We start from the raw sequence: 20413 nt of genomic DNA on the forward strand, positions 1-20413 counted from the left end.
AGCCCAAAAAACACTTGAGACGCACAGGTTTAGGGTTAGACCTCCTTTTTTTGTCCAAACCCGCTGCTTGCAACAATGAGTCTGAGTCTGAGCAACTCGTCTTTTTCAACATAACACAGATGTTTTTTTTGTTGTTTTTTTTTTTTTTGTTGCTCTGCATGACAGAAATCCTCCTTGGTTTGGACCTTTGCACCTACCAGAGAAACAGAGAGGGGTGGTTTCGGCCACTGCACCACTCTCTGTTAGGAATACAAATGACTCCGCTGTGTCAAAATGACCAACCTTTTACTATCATTTAGTCCATAATATTTCTACAAAAATCCCAACACCAGCTACTAATAATACAACCCCGCGTTTAGCATTGCCGTTAACCCCATTGTCTGTGTCTGTTACCCCCCCTTTAATGCTAAGCTAGCTGAGCTAACGGTGGGCTATTCCCACTCAATCCGCCCCCAGGAAGGATCAACACTCACCGGCTTCAGCCCTGGAGCCCGGCCCGCACCCACTCCCCGTCACCGAGCACCCTTTCCAGTCAGTATGTTTGAATTTCACACATATGCCCGTTGATATTAGAGCCGGCTTGCTGGCTGTATCTGTTCGTCCTGGGTCCCTCTCTGTCTCTCCCTGTCTGTTTTTGTCCACAACAGCGCCGTGCCCGGTTGTCGGTGTCACTGACGCTGCTGCTGTTGCTGCTGCTGCTGCTGTTGCTGGAGCCTGAGCTTCTCCAACATGGCTGCAGCTGGCAGGGCGCACTGACAGGAGGAGAGGGGCCCAACGTGGTCAATACTACTGCGAGGGTCCCCACATATTATTAGCTGATACCCCAATTACACAGTACCCGCTCTAAGTTGTACACTATGTGACTTGTAAAATAATGACATGATGGAGGTGTCTGTCCATACCTAAATTCCAGTGATGGAAAGTAGCCTGCATTTACTCAAGTGCTGTACTTCAGTGCAATTTTGAGGTATTTGTACTTTACTTGAGTATTTCCATTTGATGCTACTTTATACTTCCACTCCACTACATTTCAGAAGGAAATATTGTACTTTTTACTTCACTACATTTCTTTAACAGCTTTAGTTACTTTTCAAAAGATTTGACACAATTGATAATATAACAAGTTTTTAAAATACAACACATTGTTAAAGATGAAACCAGTGGTTTCCAACCTTTTTGGCTTTTGGCGTCTTACAAAAAGCAATGTGTAGTCAGGGTCACATTTCAGATGTCTATGAGATGTTAACAGCTCCACCAAATAGTTCTTCTTTCCTCTCCCATTAATCATCTCACCACTCCTCAGATTTATCTGGTGACCCTTTGGAGGGGCCTGATCCCTAGGTTGTGAAGGACTGGACTAAATTCGCTAACTGTATATAAAGTAGTTCAAACTAGCTCCACCTCCAGCAGCTACAACAGTAACATGCTGCTCTAACACTGATGCTTCAGTATCAATAGTCTAATGATGTCATATATAATAATATATCAGCCAGAGGGGCAAAATGAGTACTTTTACTGCAATACTTTAACAGCATTTTGCTGCTAATACTTATGTACTTTTACTTAAGTAGGATTTTTCATGCAGGACTTTTACTTGTAACAGAGTATTTTTACATTGCTGTATTGATACTTTTACTTAAGTAAAGGATTTGATTACTTCTTCCACCATTATTTAATTCATTACCTTGCAGGGTGTCATCAAATTGATAAATGTGATAGGGTGTTTAATGTAGTTAAATTCGGAATCATGCGTTTCTGAAAATATGAGGAATTATTGTCAGGTCTATGCAATATGGCACAATGTGATCTTCCTCCAGATGATGCAGCTGCTGGTTTGTTTTCCCTCTCAAAACATATAAATTTAATCCATTCATGTTGCTAATCTGGTGAAGGTCCACAGCTGAAAGAGCCAGTAGCCAGAAATGTTAAGTTTTGAAGTTCAATTTATTCAGCCATAAAATAATGGAAATTACAGAGCTTAAGTCAAGAAATAAATACCCACAGGGAAGAGATTTGGGTTTATCTTTTGATGAACATGAATAGGATGAGATTTGCAGCAACTCCTGAATAATATCAAGAGATCTGAGGGTAAGGCTTATACAATTTAAAATTTTATATTGTTTCTACTGGACCCCGAGTAGGTTATATAGACTTGAGATTCTGCAGCCTGCTGGAAATGTAGTGGTGATGAGGATTCACTGTTACACTGTTGATGTCATAAAAGTGCAATTTGTATTCTGTCTCAATCTTTATATATTAGGGGACTGTAAGGTGTTATCTGCTTTTCCACAATCGCTGACATATTGGACCCAGACAGCAATTATGACTGGATGGCAAATCACTCTCAGGGACTGGAAGACGCCTGGAGAGCCTCCTGTTCAGGACTGGGTAACTGGATTAGGAAAAGCAGCTGCATATGGAACAATGTCATATAGGAAACAGGACAGGACAGAAACATATTTCCTTAAGTGGGGCATGAATATTTCTTTTATAAAAGCATCATCGGTGTAAAGATTGGGTGGAAGCTCACTGTTTTTTTGTATAGGCCCTATTGTCTTTTGAATTTTTTTTTTCTTTTTTGAAGAAATATATGTCTTTTTTTGTCAATAGCTTTATACACAAGCCAGTCTTCATGCAGGTTGATCCCTCTTGTTTCAATTTTGGGGTGTGAATGGGGAGTTTGAATTGGTTTGAAATAGAATATATCATGTATGTCATCTGTTGTATGACTGATTTTATGTTGTAAAATAAAAATTGCAAGTCTTAAAAAAAGAAATAAATACCCATGAAATATAAACATGCATAAACACAACATGAAATTATATTTCACAATAAAAACAGTTTGAAAAAAGAGGATATTGACCTTAAAAGAACCATTTAAATAACAGCATTGCAGGCTAGAATTACAATTACATTTGCCAACTGAGTTTACGTCTTCTTACAATTTTCATTCTGGCTCATGAGCTTACAAGTCAATTTCATACAGAGGTGAGAAAAAACATATGGCAAGTAAGTAAACATATTCTGCAAACTGTGTGAAACATAAGCCCCCAACAAAAACAAAGCTAACTCAAATGCTTTGAATGTGAACAAGCACTAAGGTGTTCATTCATCTGGCATTATTTTATTTTAAATGTGGGAGTTTGTGTGTATCAAAGCATACCATGCCATCTGTTTAGAGGTGGAAAATCACACAACAAGTTGTCTGGTCAGTGTCATCTCAAGGGACTACATAGTATGAAAGTACAACCACACTTCTGGTCTATAATAACGGCTGTTTGCCTCATCAGTAATGGAGTTAAATAAACTGTAACTGAGCTGCAGGCAGGGATCAGGACTGTTTTGCTGTAGGGAAGGAGATGAAAGTAGTGGGGGTCACTATAACGTCTATGAACAAAATAGTCATTATCTCATTGTAAAACTGCTGGGTGAATCTGAAATTAAATTGCTCTCCACTTTTGGCTGGTGATTACTGTGCTGGCAGGACATCATCAGACTCACTTTGAAGGACAAATCACAAATATCCACCAGTGAAACTGGAAACTTGCTGGATATAGAGTTTTTATTCTGCAGCCCATTGCACCAAAACACAGTGAAATGATACAGAAAACTGAAGATTGTACTAGATTGTGTAAGAAACCATAGCCGTGTTAGAGCTGATGTCTCATATTTAAATAAAATCTTAAGAAATTTCTGTTATATATTATTCATCATACTATCAAAATGTAAGCGAAACAAAAGAGGCTTTGAAAAAATGATGCAACCCACTCAATGTACTCACTCACAAACAAAATTAATGTGGCTTTGATGCTGACTGCCATTATGCTATCTTGGGTCTGCGTGTCTACTCTGTTTGCGGTCACAGTCCAAAACAATCCATCCACTAACAGGCCTACACACACAGTCCCACCTACACACACAGTACATTCATGCATGCAACGACTATCCACACACACACACACAATTCAAAGATTATTATAATCAACAGAGAAGAGTAATGCAAATTATGTGGAAAAGAAATGAAACACTGAAGTGGATTAAAACTCATGACGTCATATGGTATGCACTGAGCCACCAGTATAAATATGTTTTCACAGTTGGCAGTCACACTGTTTGGCAGCTATTGAATAAACTGTGTGCATTAAAACCCTACTGTTGATGCTGTATATCACATATATCCTTCACCTCTTAATTGACTGACAGAGCCAGATCCCTGCTTAAGGGGTTCAAGTAATGAACATGGTCAAAATGCTGTTTCAGAAGCCAAATAAAGTGTTTTGCTCTCAACTACATGAGGAAAAAGAGGAAGTCACATTTTCAGTTCTGAGGTCATTTTGATTGATTCCTGTTTCTTAGGGATTTTAATTTTTGCACTATGCCCTTTATTTGACATAGTATTTAGACAGAGGTTTACTTCAAGAACGACCAGAACACATGTAGTTAAAGGTAAGCAGAGACTGTCTCAGCCAGTTATTTTTGCATGCTCGGCACATAATTAGATTAATGGAAAAGATATTAAACAGGACCGGAATCAGCAAATAAACAAATCAATGAATGAATCTCACATAGTACATGAGTGTGTATGTCAGGGACTGTGTGCAATCAGGGATTTAAAACAAACTATTATAAAATGAATTTTAATCCAGCCCCACTGGGGAAGGCTGAACATGAACCACAAGTGATATTAAAAAGATCCATAATGCTGTGCTAGATGAATATCATTAAAGTAGATGCTTTCTATATGATGTGAATGTAATTGTTAAAATGCTTTGGATATACAGTTAGGACTGAGTACAGTGTGTTTTGAGTATTATTTGGCTACATAACAGTGGTGCACAGATAAAGAGGGCAGAGCTCCATCTAGTGGAAAAATTAGAGAAGTACATTATGGTTTGTCTTGGGTGACCATGTCAATCATCTGTCTCTAACAAATTTAAGGATTGATGCAACATAAATTAGATTACTCTTTATCTTTCAAACAAAGTACCTGATACATTTAGTTATGTTTGGGTTGCAGCTTCTGACAAAGGTGTCTATTTTGTCACCTGATGTAACATTTTGAGTGTACAAAGTATTCTGTCTACTACTAGTATCACTTATATAGAAATATCATTCAGCAGTCGGGGTCAACAAATTGATCCTTTTTTCCCACTCAAATATCACATGATCTTTTGACTGGTGACTCTATTGGCCAAATATTACAGAGAGTTAAATTGCTGTAACAATTACAATCCTATTTGATAGTTGTTTTATTTATGTATTTATTTTGTTGATATTTAAAGCCAGCATTTTGCAGTTGAAGTGAGAGGGCAACTATAAGGTTTCTCTCTCTGACAGTAATAGCGATAAATGTCAGAGTGGTCAGATTTTTCTGTTTTTCACCTGCAGTTATAATAAATGAGGACCAGCTTGATTTTTATTTACAGTAAAATGTTTAATCATTCATAGCACAAGAAATAATTACATCAAGTCACCCGGTTTAATGATTGAACTGAGTGTAAAATAATAATAATAATAATATGACTTCATTTCCCATAGGTTTAAAACATTTTATGAGCTAAAACTTATGTTCATAACACAGTCCTGTAATTAACATTACACAGTTGTCATCATTGCATATACACATACACTCCTACAGTTATGAACATCCAGCTGTTACACTATAGGAAATTACTTGATATAGTTAATAAATATATCTTTACATGTTGATTTTACTCATTATAAATGAATATGCATCTGAGTTTTAGCCTAAGAACAGATGTTAGTTTTCAGTGAATACATTTCTGCTGTCATGATTTCCTCATGTGTTGTATATTATTAAAAAATATTAGAGAATCAGGAAGAGAAACACATACGTAGGGACATACAGTAACAGTTCAGGGTAGGATACAGAGAGGAAGAGGCTGAGGAGGAGCAGAGCACTTATATGGAGAGACTAGGAAGCCACGGAGAGACATAGGAAAGGATGTTAAATTGATGAAGGGAAAGGGAAAGACACAGAAGCTACAGAGGGATACTCATATATATGAGTATATAGGATAAATAGTGCAGATAAAAGGGCATTACAGGATGAGGGTAGAGGTAGGTAAATACAGTATGTAGGATAAAGCTATAGTGAGGTATAATTTGAGTTAAGTGCATGGGATTTAGGGCAGAGCGCGCTCTAGCAGGCCACTTCAGTGGTCTTTGAGATGCTCTGATCCATGTGACTGTTGGAGATGCTCTCCATGGAGATGTCAGTGTGTGAGCGCCCACGCTTCTCCTCTGTGCCGTGTGAGAGTGTCCGGCCACGCTGCAGCTCGTTGGTGTGTGCCCGGCTCCGAGAGCCATCGAAGGATGAGATACTGGAGCTGGAGGTTGTCCGGGATCGAAGTCTGGTCATGCTGGCACTGGACACTGGAGAAAGAAGAGAGACAGGCTTGTTATGTTTTCCCTACTGATGTAGCCCAATATTGATTCATGATTTGTTTTAAATAAATAGAGAAATAATTATGCAGTAGAATGAGTTAGCTGCTATCACTGAATAAAGAGTCTCGCCTGCACTCTCTGTTCAGTTATGGACAGACAATGCTACCTGCAACAACTTAAAATGCAAAGGGAAGTATTTTAAGTGCTGATCTCTGAGATGTAATAGTATTTTTTATTTAATATTATGTTAGTTTAAGGTTAAGTTTTAGTGACTTACAGTATCCCATGCCCTGGATGAAATATTTCAAGGCTTCAATCACTTTGGCTGGCTGTTGAGAGAGGGACAAAAAAAAAATAAGAAATGCATTTTCCAAACAATCTGGAGTGGAGATTCTCCAGTATTGTCAGTAGACAATAAAATGTGTCAGCATACCTGAACCACTTGAGGAAGTCCTCCACAGTCTGCCATCTAGAGGGGCAAAGCACAAAGATCAGCTGTAAGCTTCAGTCTCAAGTTAAACCTTGGGTATCAGGTTTGATGTACTTTTAGTTGAATGAATTACAAGGTGAAACTGTTTTAATATAAGTAGACATTTGACAATAGAAGATCAGTTTTAGTAATTAATTTACAAGTTAGCAGCCCCTGACTGTGGTTACCTTCAAGAAAAGTGCTCTACATACAGTTTTAGAATATAATCGAGTATTATACAAATGGGTGCTATTTAATTTGGTTTGGTTTCGGTTACCTTCAGCAGTGTGGTCTTTGTGGGGTTGAGTTTGGAGTTGCAGTCGACCACAGCCTCCACAGCTGGAGACTGATCTCCTACAACCAGCAGAGTGGCACACCTGTAAACCCAGACAGACATGTCAAATAGGCAGAGAAGCTAAGACACATGGTTAGCATTTACAGAGCCTGACAGAATACAGATTTTTGAGTTGTCAGTATTTTTTATTTGAGAGGCTGGAACCAGTTGCCATGAAGCAAGTCTCCTGAAAATTGGTCCTGAACACTGAGTTGAATAGTGAGTAACTAGAGGTTGGAGATTGTTAAGCTAAATTTATCCTTATATTGATTGCTCACGCAAGAATATGTCAGTTAAAATCACATTTTAACTGTCCTTTTTTCTGATTACAGAACAAATTTAGCAAAACAATTCAGTTTCTACTTGTAATAATAAACATCTGATTATTTATTTTTTGAAGGTCAAGTGTTGTACTAACTTGAGTGTCCTGACATTGATGTTTCCTCCAGGGATAGGCCTCTCCACGTCCAGAGCGTTGCGGCTGTTGTAGGAGCGGAAGAACTGAGCCACATTGGTCTGGTTCATGGTTGTTGTGATGTGGTGACGGTATGTAGCTATGAGGTCATGGTTGGTCTGGATCTCCTCCTGAAAAGTCAGTTTGACAGTAAGACAGAGATATTCTGTATGTAAGACTTACGGGAAGTATGATTTTATCACAGAATAAAGATTTTATTACAATGCATATTTCCTCTACTGTTGTTATGATAACTTACCTTTCCAAATAAGTGTGTGATGACTGTGTCGGGGAGAGTGTGGGTCCATTCAGTGATCTATAACACACACACACACACACCCCAAAAAAATCAATCAAATTTAATCCAATATTTACCAGTTCAGGTGGTTATATCCTTTAAAAGTTTCACAATATTTGAAGCAAATCTCTGAATCAGCATACAGGTCGAGTGATCTTCACATACACACTCACACATTGATCACACAATGCTGACCTTGCTTGCAAAAGTATCCATTAGTCCTTCAGCGTTGGGGTTGATGTTGACCAGAACCAATCCGTCCACCATATCAGGGTGATTCAGCTACACACACACACACAGGAGTGATTAGTGATTCTTCTGTGTCCACTTCTACAGTCAAATAATTCAGGCCACACCAGAAACACTTCACATTGTAAAAGACATGTGACTTCAGAAGCTCATTTACTGTCATCAACATGTTTTTGGAGCAGTTCTCTTATTTATTTTTTCCTGACAAGTATGAGTATGTTCAGACCACTGTTGATTTAAATTTTAATCTAACGTACCATGAAGTTTATTAGTGGCATTTGTGTGGAACTTAAGTGATGTGTCTAATTGTATCTGGGTAGCTTTATTTGAACCAGAAAGATCTGAACAGTAACTCTAGCACAGATATGATCGGTGTGTACCCATTTATACTGAGAACCACTACCAAGATTTATTCTTTATTCATTATGCTTTCTATCTCTCCGTCTCAAGTTCAAATGGGATTTAGAGAAGAGATATAAACTCACAGCGAATTGAGAGAGAATGTAGGCTCCTGCTCCAACTCCCAGCCCAATCACACTACGCAACCTAAAAAAAACACAGAGAAAAGGTCAAAAGTTAATATAAAGGAGAGCCTACTCAAATAAGTTTGGTAAGTATCAGATTAACTCAGAGAAACCTGAGGAGTATCAGGTCTGTCTTACCCGTAGTGTTTGAGGACAGCAGGCAGCGCTTCAGACAGCTGGTCCATGGAAGGGTAGGTGTACCTGTGGGGTCAAATGTCAACATAACTGTCAGTAGGTGTGGGGTTCACTCACTTTTAACTTTGAAATTTATGTCTCTTCTTGTAGAGAGAGAGACTGAGAATAATTAAGACTACTGACGCAGTAGGAAGAGTTTTGGCTCCCTCATGTTGTCCTGGTGCTTCAACATGACACACAGGCAAATGTCTGACGATTTCCTGCATGTCCTCATGCTTGAACAGAGTCTCAAAACATGACTTGTCTACAGACAGAGAAGACAAAAATCAGTTTAATTATAATTGTTGACAAGCGAGGTTGTCTTAAATAATTAAAAATATAGTAATAAAACAGCAAACATACATAACTACAGACTGTGATTTTTCTAAAAAGAGTACAGAAAGTCTTGAATAAATGTTATTCAAAATGTATGTTGTGGAGTTGTTTAGAGGAAATAAGATGCAAGAAAACACATGATGTGTTCAAGTAAACTAAGAGATTAGAGTTTTGTGTGATGATACATTAAGGTGCATTACTTCAGGTACACAAATGCCAGAAGAAAGCTTGTCTAGTCTGACTTAACTGATAAGAAATGAGATAATATGTCAGTATTATCTTGGATGTCAAGACAGTTATGCATCTTATCCTTTGAGCCTCCTTTCCTTTGATTGACGTTGATTCAAATTTTGTGTTCAATTTCTGTCATGTTTGCAATTTCTTTCACACAAGTGTATAATATTCTAGCTGTGTGCAGGATCTAAACACTGTCACTAGGCAAAAAGGTGAGACTTACGGTTCAGTCCGACATCATGATATGTCAGGATCACAGGACGGTTTGCCTTCGGTGTCCCTGTCATGATGCAGTGGACCTTCCCATACTGAGTGTCAATGTGTTCCTCCTAAAACAAATACAGAGAACCATTAACACATTCAGATCATACGGACATGGTGCTAGTTTGTGTTTGAGTGTGGCTGAAGATATAAATCCATGATGTAAATTCACCATGAACCACAGTGCAGTCGTATGAGGGCACTACTGTATTATCAAGAACTACCTTTTCTTGAGAACAAATTAAACAATGCTTGATAGTCAAAATGTTAAGAGCTTGTAATTTTGCTAAATTTGTAAATGCAGAAAAATATTCTGAGCACAGAAGTGGCTTTTGAGTGAACATTGTTTGTGAGTGCACAGTGGCACAAAATATTTAATGGCAATTCAATGTGTTTCTTTATATTTATACCGTGAAATAAAACCAGATACTGATGTTAACAATATTACAACCAACTGATCATTTGTAAAAGTCCTTAAACTTTGCGCAAGGTTTACAGCTTTAACAGAGGATCAAACATCACAGTTAATACCAGCTCTCTGTGAGTGGCTACTTACAGTGATTTGGGGCTCAAAGACAGAGTCATTCTCGTTCTCCTCCAGAACCATGGCTGCTGATGCAAAGTAGACCAAAACAGACGACCAACAGAAACAAGAGAGATTTGCAGTAGATGTTCAGTAGATGCAGAGCAGATATCCTGTGTGTAAAGTAGATCTTTGAGCCTTAACTTCTTTTGGGTTTTTGAGGCAACCTTTTTTCCTCCTAATAAGACACCACCTGAGAGCTCGCCGTTTGTGTGTGACAGACTATTTGTTTGAGCTGGTTTATATATCCTCCGACACTGATCTGCCACTAAGCTCTAACTCCAACTTGGCTCAGATGTGGCCAACTGGCTTCTTCCTGTTTTAATCTCATCCCAGGCTGCTGCATTCCCACAGAGACAAGGAATTAAGACCAGGACATCTACTGTACACTAACAAAAACATAACGTCACTGTGGAGTTTCCATGCATCTTAAAACATTCTGAACAAAACAGCCATCTATAATGACAGATATGAACCTTTCCCAGCAGGTCCACTTGGATTATGATAATGACATTTGCACTTAAGCCTTTAATAGTTTATTTTTCAAGTACAAAAACCAAAACCAGCCAAACTATATTATTTTTTAGGTGAAATTATCTGACTCTCTGCAAGAAGGTAAAGTAATAAACTTTATTTGTGGGGAATTTAAATCACAGGTTATTGTTGTTTTTGGCTTTGAGGTGTCAGTGGAATCACAACAAGTTCTGCCAAGCCATGAGCAGGTCAGCTGTCTAATCTCAGCGAGCCATCTGTTCCTCACAGCAAAGCATTCTGCTCCCTGCAGTTCAGCTAACCTTGACCCTCCTGCTAACTTGGTATAACTTCATTTCTATAGCTACTTTGAACTCTCTGCATGTTCTCACACAGCACTCCAGCTAAAATAAACTACAGAGTATAGCCTAGGACCTTTAAAGTGCAACAGGTTGGTTGACACTAACCTTGAAGAGTCATGATACTCTTTGAGTCACTACAGGAGTTAATCTGCTAATAATGTATTTTTCGTCTTCCGTCTAAATTGTTTTATAAAGGGGCCTGTGCTTCAACAAGTCATGATGTTACTGACAAATCTTACACTGTTTGAGAATGAAATGAGAATGTGATGCTTCAGTGGGAATAAACATTTTCTTAGCATTAAACACATGGTTGATAACTAAAAACACCCAGAATTGTGCATTTATTTTTGACAGTTGTAATTTATTTATTTTCACAAAATCCCATGAAACAAACAAACAAAAAACAAACAAGCAAAAAAAAAAGGGATGGAAAATTGAGGTCATGTGGCTCTGACAAGCTCTGTTTACAATCAGTCTCTCTATCAAGCAATGCCAGAGTGCATCTGAATGCTTTATAATTCTTAGAAACATGTTACATATCTTCATTAACACTGTTGTTCACCATCTATGGAGTCCCTGAAGTCTCAAAAGATTTTTTAACCTGTGTTCACAAATTATTATTTTGAGAACACAAGATATAGATTAGCACAAGATTAAAAAAAACATATCATCTTTGAAGACTTTGGGGGCTCTGCAGCTGTCCGATCGATAGTGAAGAACTCACATTCAAATATGAGTCTTAAACTGATTTTACAATTATTTTTCTTGGCTCAGTTTCAAGGCAATTGTGGGAGTTTCAGATTCAACTTTTGAGGAAATCTAATCACTTTTTACATCACACTGTAAAGCAATTCTTTATATTGTGAAGAAAAGATAAATACAATTACGGACATGAAGCAGATGACTGGAGATATCAACCAGATGTTTCATTTGCACTGCAAATACATTTAGGTGTCAATCATAGCAGTTATATCTTTGTGTCAAGTCTTGACTTATAGTTGGAAAAATCTGATATCAGTAGATTATGATTTAGGTTTCAATATGTTATTATTTTATTTTTTACTTATGTCAACAGGTGTATTCAGTTATTATTGTGGTGATTTTAAAAGCGGGTTCAGAAGGTTAGAGATTTTCACATTGACAAATAGCATTCCATTGTCTAAGATAATGTAATTACTCTTAGATGAAGTGATGTTTGCCTTATGATGGCAGAAGGTCAAAGGTTTATGGATTAGCTGCAGAGTGCTTAAAAATGAGTGAGGGCTTTCCACTCAGTCATGTAGCGCTGAGCAAAGCACTGAATCCTCAACACTGTCTATGTCTGCAACTGTGAGTGTGCAGCAGACTTTTTCTGCTTGAGTAAAAGATCTTTTGTTTGATTGATTAATCAAAATGGCCAATAGAGGGACTAGACATTAGTAGCTGGACTACTGCAGACAGTAACAGCTGGCTGAGCGGAAACAAAGCAGACTGTGGTTCGTCCATCTTCTTTAAGACATAATACCACCATTTCCTGAAATACACACACACAGATAGATGAGAGCTGTGTGTGCAGCAGCTTTAATCCATTTAGCGATGGCTGAAGAGCAGAGGGTGGCAGATGGGTCTTACTCAGCCTCACGTCAGTCTGAAGCCATTTGCCTGACTAAGCTCTGGCCTGCTAGCCTATTTCACCATTGACCTGCATTGTCCTATATTTTGTAGAGTGTTTTATGATCAAAACAATTTCAGTTGATCACTGTTTTCCTGCACTGTTTGTATGTATAAATGTGTCACGGAGATTTAACAATAGTGACATTAAGACAGTAAGCAGTAAATCTTTTTTCTTGCTTGTATTTTACAGTTTTCTTTTAGTTTTACGATGACTGTATATATTACAGTGTCAGTGCACCAATTCATATTAAAGCACCCTGATACGTATACCTGTCGTCATTCTCCTAGTTCTTATTATTTCCATCCATACTCAGTATGTCTGCAACTGGAATTTCTGCCAATTCAAAGACGACATCTGCTGTTTACTGTAACTGAAAATAAAATTCATGAAACAGATATAATTTATTAAAACATGCACATTGACAATAATCCACAATGAGAACAGAATTTAGGGCTACTGCTAGATGGTAATGTTATGCAAAATGACTGCAACATTAACATTTCATTATTTAATGCTGAGTCATATTTTCACTTGAACACTACCCACACGTCACCCCTTATTTGATGGGGAGCCTTTAAGGAATATGATAAGGGATAAATCATAAGTTACTCTAGTTACTAGTCAATTAAATGACAAAACTGAAAGATAAGATTCTCACACAGAAAACAGTTATATATAGAACAATTTTTTTGCATCAGGTCTGTATACATTGAAAAAAAAAAGTTATTCTTCTTTTTCTATTCTATCTTATTCTTTTTTAAGAAAAAGAAAGAAGGTCACAGCAGACATTTTGACTTGTCATAGTTGGAAAAGCACAGGTGCTACTAATGACATTAACGATGATTGTTCTATTCAGGTGTCCCAGTAATCCGTGACAGTTCGACAGTGAGCCAACATGCACAACACAGGCCAATTGAACTGCCTTTCATTTGTTGTGTCGACTGCACTGATTCCCTGATTTCACCAAGACTAAGGCATAAAGCCTACATGTTTCAATGAACTGCTGTCGTCAATTAGGGTAATTAAGCCTACTAATATCACCCACAATCTGCTATTCTGCTAAATAATAAATTACATAAGAAAATATGTAATACAACAATTACATCTACATAGTATTTGTACTGAGAGTTCCTTAAAAAACCTCAGGTACACACACATGAACCATTTAATGCTGAAATTAATTTAAAAATGTAACTCAGAAATATGTGTGTTCTCTGCAGCTTCCAAAGACAAACTTTTCATCTGATAGTGAGATCCCAGTGTCATCCAACCTAATATGAGCAAACTCTGCACCTCTGTGTCACTTCCCGCTTGAATCCACTAGATGGAGTTTCATGATGACTTTCTGGACGCTGCTTGTGAGCTGGCTGCTTGTGAGCTGGCTGCTTGAAGGTCAAAATTTCATTACACTGCTTTGTTTTTCACCTGACAAACCTTGCTTTTGACATCACCGTTGCTTACTATTAGACTTTTTTGTTATTTGATGTTCTTTAACTTTTGCTGCTAACTTTACTCACACACAAACTGTCACAACTTCCTCTAGTAACATGAAATATGAGCTGTACAAGTAATATGTGTGATATGAGCTAAATTCAGCTTCACCATATGTCACATTTTATTATTATTTATAATTAGACATAAATGCCTGAATGATGGCTCAGATGAGCTCAAGTGGCCCCAGATACTGACTATTACAGACAGGTGACAAACTAAAGGAAAAACTGGTACAGGTCTAAATGCTTGACCCGTACAGTGAGGGGATCTGGTGGCTCTGAAGAATGGTGATCCTCAGCCTTGGCATTGATTCTACAAGTCCCTGAACTCTTCTGGAGGGATGAACATCATTCTTCAAAATGATATTTCCTCATTTGGTGTTTTGATGATGGTGGTGGAGAGCTCTGTCTAACACGTCAGTACAAAATCTCCCATAGGTGTTCAATTGGGTTGAGATCTGGTGACTCTGTAGGTCATAGCATATGATTCACATGATTTTCATTCTTATAAACCATTCAGTGACTCCTCGCGCCTTATGGATGGAGGCATTGTCATCCTTGAAGAGACCACTCCCATCAAGATAGAAATGTTTCATCATAGGATAAAGGTGATCACTCAGGACAACTTTGTATTGATTTGCAGTGACCCTTCCCTCTGAGGGGACAAGTGGACCCAAACCATGCCAGCAAAATGCCCCCCACAGCGTAACAGAGCCACCAGATCCCCTCACTGTAGGGTCAAGCATTCAGCCCTGTACCAGTTTTTCCATTAATTTGTCACCTGTCTGTACTTGTGTGCTCTGTACCTTGACCTAACTTGACCTATACACAACATATAATTTAGCAACTTTCTGTTTGTGTTTGATCTAATAAGGAAGTAATAGACTCATTTGGAGCTTTTTTGTCATGATTCCCATGTGGGTGTTGAAGTATCTGTTCCAAAACAGAAGGCATGGACGGTGAGATGGAAAGTGGGTTTTGAAAGCTAGAAATCTCAGCATATGGTGAAGTGATCGTTGAGTTATAAGTATGGATGTATAACCTCTTACGTTGTGGACATTTTGTGGGTCATTGCCTCTGTAACTGCAGGCTGCATGAGATCATACACACACTTTCTTTCTTCTTGCCCTTTCATAATTTCCTCACATCAGGGCACCAGGCTTACATATATATATTTTTTTTCTTACAGATACGTATATCATGTTGCACAGTAAAGTTGTATTGTCATGCTGTCAACTGGTTGCCGTGGTAACCACTCAGTCTTCAGGTGAAAGTCCTGCGGTCTGACTCTCAGCTTTCAAAACACTCTAATTATATACACAGCAGCTGCTGCTGCTTGCCACATGCTTGACTGTGTGTGCGTGTGCGTTTGTGTTTTTGTTGTGCGTGTGTATGTGTGTGTGTGTGTGCGCGCGTGCATGTGTGCGTGTGTGTGTGTGTGTGTGCTGGTGTGTGTGCGTGTGATCTTTCTGTGAACCTAGTCCTGTGAAAGTGTGTATGTGTGTGTGTCTGACTTCTTCTGTGAGCATGATTCGGAGGTCAGTGGTTTCCAATCTTTTTGGCTCTTCGCAATATCTACTTGTGAATCATTGCCACCAGTTCCATGTATCTACAAGTTATGACCAGGTCTACCAAAAGATATGATATTCTTTCCCTGTTTTATTTGAATTACTGTCAGAGAACCAAAAACCTGAAAAGATTAGAGGAATCTATATAAATTAAATTTTGTTTAGGATAAATGTTTTTTTTTTCTTTTTGCCTTTTCCTATCCTCTTAATCTTCTTGCAACCCCTCAGATTTATTTTGCATCTTGACCTGGGTTGGCAACCACTACACTTAATAATACCGAGTACTCATATATCTCTTTGTACTGCATCATATCGCTTTGTATTACATTGTACTGTATTATAACATAGAGTAGATTAAACCACTTTGCAACACATCCGAGACTCCTCCACCTAAGCTACAATAAGATGTACAGCCAGGCGCAACTGTAAATAGATATGTTGTAGGAATATATCTATGAAAATTTTAGCACAGCTCTAAACAGGAAGCCCCTAAAAGAGCATCTGCATAATCCCCCAAAGACCCCCCCCCAGCATGTTAGTGATTCACCTGCAGGCTACATTAAATTCCCTAAAACTGAAATCTGACATCTTCTATCTTAACAGCAAATGGCAGCTTACAGTTTAATAGATATAACTGATGGGAGAAACTATGCTTCCTTTTCATATCCAGTTTCTTACGAGTTGCTCTGGGAATTACATAGTATTTCACACTGCTGCATGAGTAGTGTGCCTGTGGGACAGAATTACAAACTGCTCCGGGGCAGTGAGACACACTGTGTAATTGTATATATCCACATGGTAAATCACTGTAAATGTTAAACTCAGCTGCACTGCCACCTCAGCCCTTTGTTAAGAGTAAATGACACAGAACTAAATGTATATAGACATCAGTTGTTTGGAGGTGGATTTATGACAAATTAACATAATTTCTATGTAGTTAGCGGATAAACATCTGTAATTACTCTGTAAAATAAACACTATTTCTCTTAGTTTTACCATAGTATTGACAGTTGTAGTGGAGAGCATTTATCATAGTAGCTGTAATAGTCATTGTAGTACTGTAGCAGCTGTGAGTTATATACTCTGGTTATAACACTGTAGGCCAGCCAATGTTATTTTAATGCCGGCTATGTTTGTATTCATCAGACAGAAATACAACAGTGAGGCTAGGAGCTACTGAGCCAGATTAGAGATCCTCAATACAGGCGATAGGAGGTTTAAATAGCTCCAATCATGACACAATGCCAAGAACAGCTTACCAAGAAGAATCTAGTTCATCAACAACAGGGGGAAAAAAAGAAACAACTCCAACTAACAAACACTTACAAAACAGAGGGACAGTGTTTAACTTTGACTTTTTTTTTCCAGCAACCGTGTCAACCCTTGGCAAGCAGCATCTGTGACTTTTTATGGTATTAATATATATATTATTTTAATCCATAATTAAACCACCTAAATTTTAGTTTGCTGGGCTGTCAAGTTTTAAATTTTTCAATTTTTCAAGTCTGTCCTAAAATAATAGTCAGGTGCCCAAAGGAACACTGACACGTTTTTCTTGGTGTAATTCCCCCGGTTCATATTGGACATTAGAAGATCACAATGTAAACAATGGTGGACAAAATTCACAGCCCCCCTGTGAAAAAAAATATTTAAAAGGTAATTTGAAGTTAATATAAGGCTTCAGTCATCCAAATTAGTCAAATCAAGTCAATATCTTTCAAAATTAGTCTTTTTTGTACCAAATTCACACAAATACCCATAATACACACATGTTGACAACATATTAATGTTGTGTAGGATAAATGTTTTTTCCTGGGTGTGGCTTGACAGGTTTGGCTTAAGATCAAGAGACATATAGTGTTCACATTGATTATGCTATTGCTAGAGCTACGACTAGATGTCAACGCTGAAAGGCTATAAATGATCTCTATTCATTGTTACTTTACTGATAATTACCATCAGCATCAACAATGTTAGGTTTATAAAAATAAGACTAAGCTCTTTGTGACTGTTTCCCTGTAGTTGTGGTAAAAGGATTCACCGCTGAGGTCTGTGCTGGCAGCCTGTGACTTTCATGAATCTGGGAGAGAGGCCACAGCCGGTGCCTGAAGTGTCCTTTAGGCTCCTCAAAAAGCACAAGACTGCCAGCTGATGGTTGACCTACAGGGTGTCAGCTCACATTTCCAGAAACCATTGCAACAACCATGTTTAGGCCAGCGCGCTGCTGTTTGTAGCATCGAAACAGATGGTAAACTGGAACTGACTGGTCCGCAGTAGGATCAAATAGAGCCTTGAGAGGTTGAGAGTATGTGGCTTTGAAAAACAATTACCACAAGCAGAGGTGGCATGATGTCACAGGTGTATATTTGTGTATATTTTATTGGTGACGCACAGAGGAGTCAAAAGTAACTAAATTAAATACATTTCGGTTCAAAACACTAAAAAGTTTTCATAAGTTTAATCAAATATTCTCCAAATTTCACACATGAGAAGTCTTTACTAATCTGCACAAGTGTCCTGTTTGAAATTTGCACTTCATTTTCAAAGTCAAAGTCACAATGTAGCATAATTTACATAACACACACACACACACACACACACACACACACACACACACACACACAAATCAGTATGAAACTGTCACATTTGTACACTGGTGAATGACTAAAAAGCAGGACTACAAAGGGAGCCAGGGATGAGTTTATTAATACTGTTTATTAAAAAAAAAAAAAAAAGATCGGGCTAACAGTCAGATGAGGATGAGGCAGTAGCAAAAATCTACTACTAAGGTCAGAACGAGATGTCAGTCCGCGTTGCAAACAAATCCAAATGGGGAAAAGGCAGAAGGCAAAGAGCCCAGAAACAGTCCACAGGTCGTACACAAGAAAAGCTCAGTGGGAAACTAAGAATAAATACACTAGGAACACTGAGATAACACGAGGGAAACAACAAGTAAAGGCTAAAAGTCTGACTTACAAAATGTATGACAAAGACAATCTGGCAATTAAACAGTAGAAACACTTAAATACACAGAGACTGATTAAACACAGGTGAGTGAAATGAGACACAGGTGAAACGTGAGGAAATCAACAAAGGTGAGAAAACACAGGAAATGAAAGTAAAAAAACACAAGGAGAAGACATCTCAAAATAAAACGAGAACGAAACTAAGTCCTGGCTGAATATGACAGAAACATGATGTGTACAAACATGTCAAAATATGCCAATTGTGTGATCAAACCTAATGGAAATATTTGACTTTGACACTTTGATTGTATCTGTAATTGTGGTCTTCTGTTATATTCATAACTCAACCTATGAAACCAGTTTTTTCATAATTATTATGCCATACTGATCACCTGTATGATGCAATTATTTGTTTCAGAGTTATTAGTAAATTACTACTCTGAAATCAACCAGACACAATAACCTTTATTATATCTATAACTCTGGTAATGTTTGTAGTCTCAGCTGTTAAAAGACATTCATGCTATAAAAGAGAGTTAGTGGACACATACTTCAAACCTTTTGTTGCGTGTCACACCTCTATCTCTCCCCCCATGTTCAGCTCTCTCTCGACTGCATTCACATACATACTGATGACACCTGCGCTTTAAAAGTTGTAAAATGCATGTGATGTACAGTATGTCAATGAGCAGTATTCACTTCTACTCTATATTTAGATATTGTTTGAAGTCAAAGTCTTCATTACAAGACATTAAGGCAAAGTTATGTCATCTCGTTTTCCATCTTCCTCTTCCTCCTGAAGGTCTTCATTTGTTTGTTGTCTGTTTGGAACCTGCTTCTGTCTATATTTACACTTGTTATATGAAATAAGAAAGGAGGCAGGTCACCAAAATAAGACTGAAAGTGAGATAACTCTGGGTGGAAAATGTATTATCCTAAGTCATGTAACAAACACAGCGCCAGCTTTGAGAGAGCACACGAATACACAGAAAAATACTTCGGCTATGAGCAGAGTGTTCATTCAAAATTTAATTTAATATCCCGTAGTCCATCCAAGTAGTGCTGCAGCTAATTTTAGCTATAAGAGGTGTTTTTTAAAGCCCTGTGCGTGGTTGAACAGTGATGTTAACCTCCACTCAAAGTGATTGATAGTGAGGTGAGGCCCCTGCTTGTTCTGTGCCTACAGTATGACTGCCTTGTGACTCTCGGGACTCACATACATACCATAACCTTGTAAACAAATTGGATAAAGCACAGGACTCACAAAATAATCCTAAAATAAAAAAAACACCCAAAGCTGCATGGATTTTTTGGAAGCTTGCATCAATGGCTGTTAATTTGGGAAATGTGTCTGACAATATTTACCTTTTCCATTTTATTTTTGGATGCACATGTTGCCTGATGCCCTGTGGCAACAACACGATGACTTCATCATTTGGCTGCAGGAAAACAAACCACTTGGCACTATTATCTGTTAGGGAGAAAGTTAATTCCATGAACTGGGACTCAAAGGTTTGACTTGTCCAATCTGTCTGGTAGCTCAAAAGACCGTCTATTTTTAGTTTGTTCAGGGAG

The 20413-nt window shown here is 38.0% G+C and overlaps 2 protein-coding genes across 2 annotated transcripts in view; both read right to left on the reverse strand.

The window, feature by feature from the left end:
* The window catches only part of LOC137191719 (focal adhesion kinase 1-like), a 65385-nt gene extending 64644 nt beyond the window's left edge, over positions 1–741 (reverse strand). The window contains exon 1 of the mRNA XM_067602046.1: positions 474–741. The gene's annotated coding sequence lies outside the window, so the exon portion shown is untranslated. The remainder of the gene's footprint in view (positions 1–473) is intronic.
* Positions 742–5413: 4672 nt separating this feature from the next.
* LOC137191720 (protein NDRG1-like) lies at positions 5414–10550 on the reverse strand. Its single transcript, XM_067602054.1, has 12 exons — positions 10298–10550; positions 9704–9809; positions 9055–9175; positions 8875–8937; positions 8698–8758; positions 8159–8245; positions 7925–7981; positions 7630–7796; positions 7155–7254; positions 6842–6877; positions 6686–6737; positions 5414–6396 (listed from the first exon to the last, which is right to left on the reverse strand). Exons 1-12 carry the CDS (start codon positions 10346–10348, stop codon positions 6164–6166), a joined length of 1134 nt encoding a protein of 377 aa, XP_067458155.1. The 5' UTR covers positions 10349–10550; the 3' UTR covers positions 5414–6163.
* Between the last annotated feature and the right edge of the window lie 9863 nt (positions 10551–20413).

This window comes from Thunnus thynnus, chromosome 10, assembly GCF_963924715.1.
Source record: "Thunnus thynnus chromosome 10, fThuThy2.1, whole genome shotgun sequence".
NCBI lineage: Eukaryota > Metazoa > Chordata > Actinopteri > Scombriformes > Scombridae > Thunnus > Thunnus thynnus.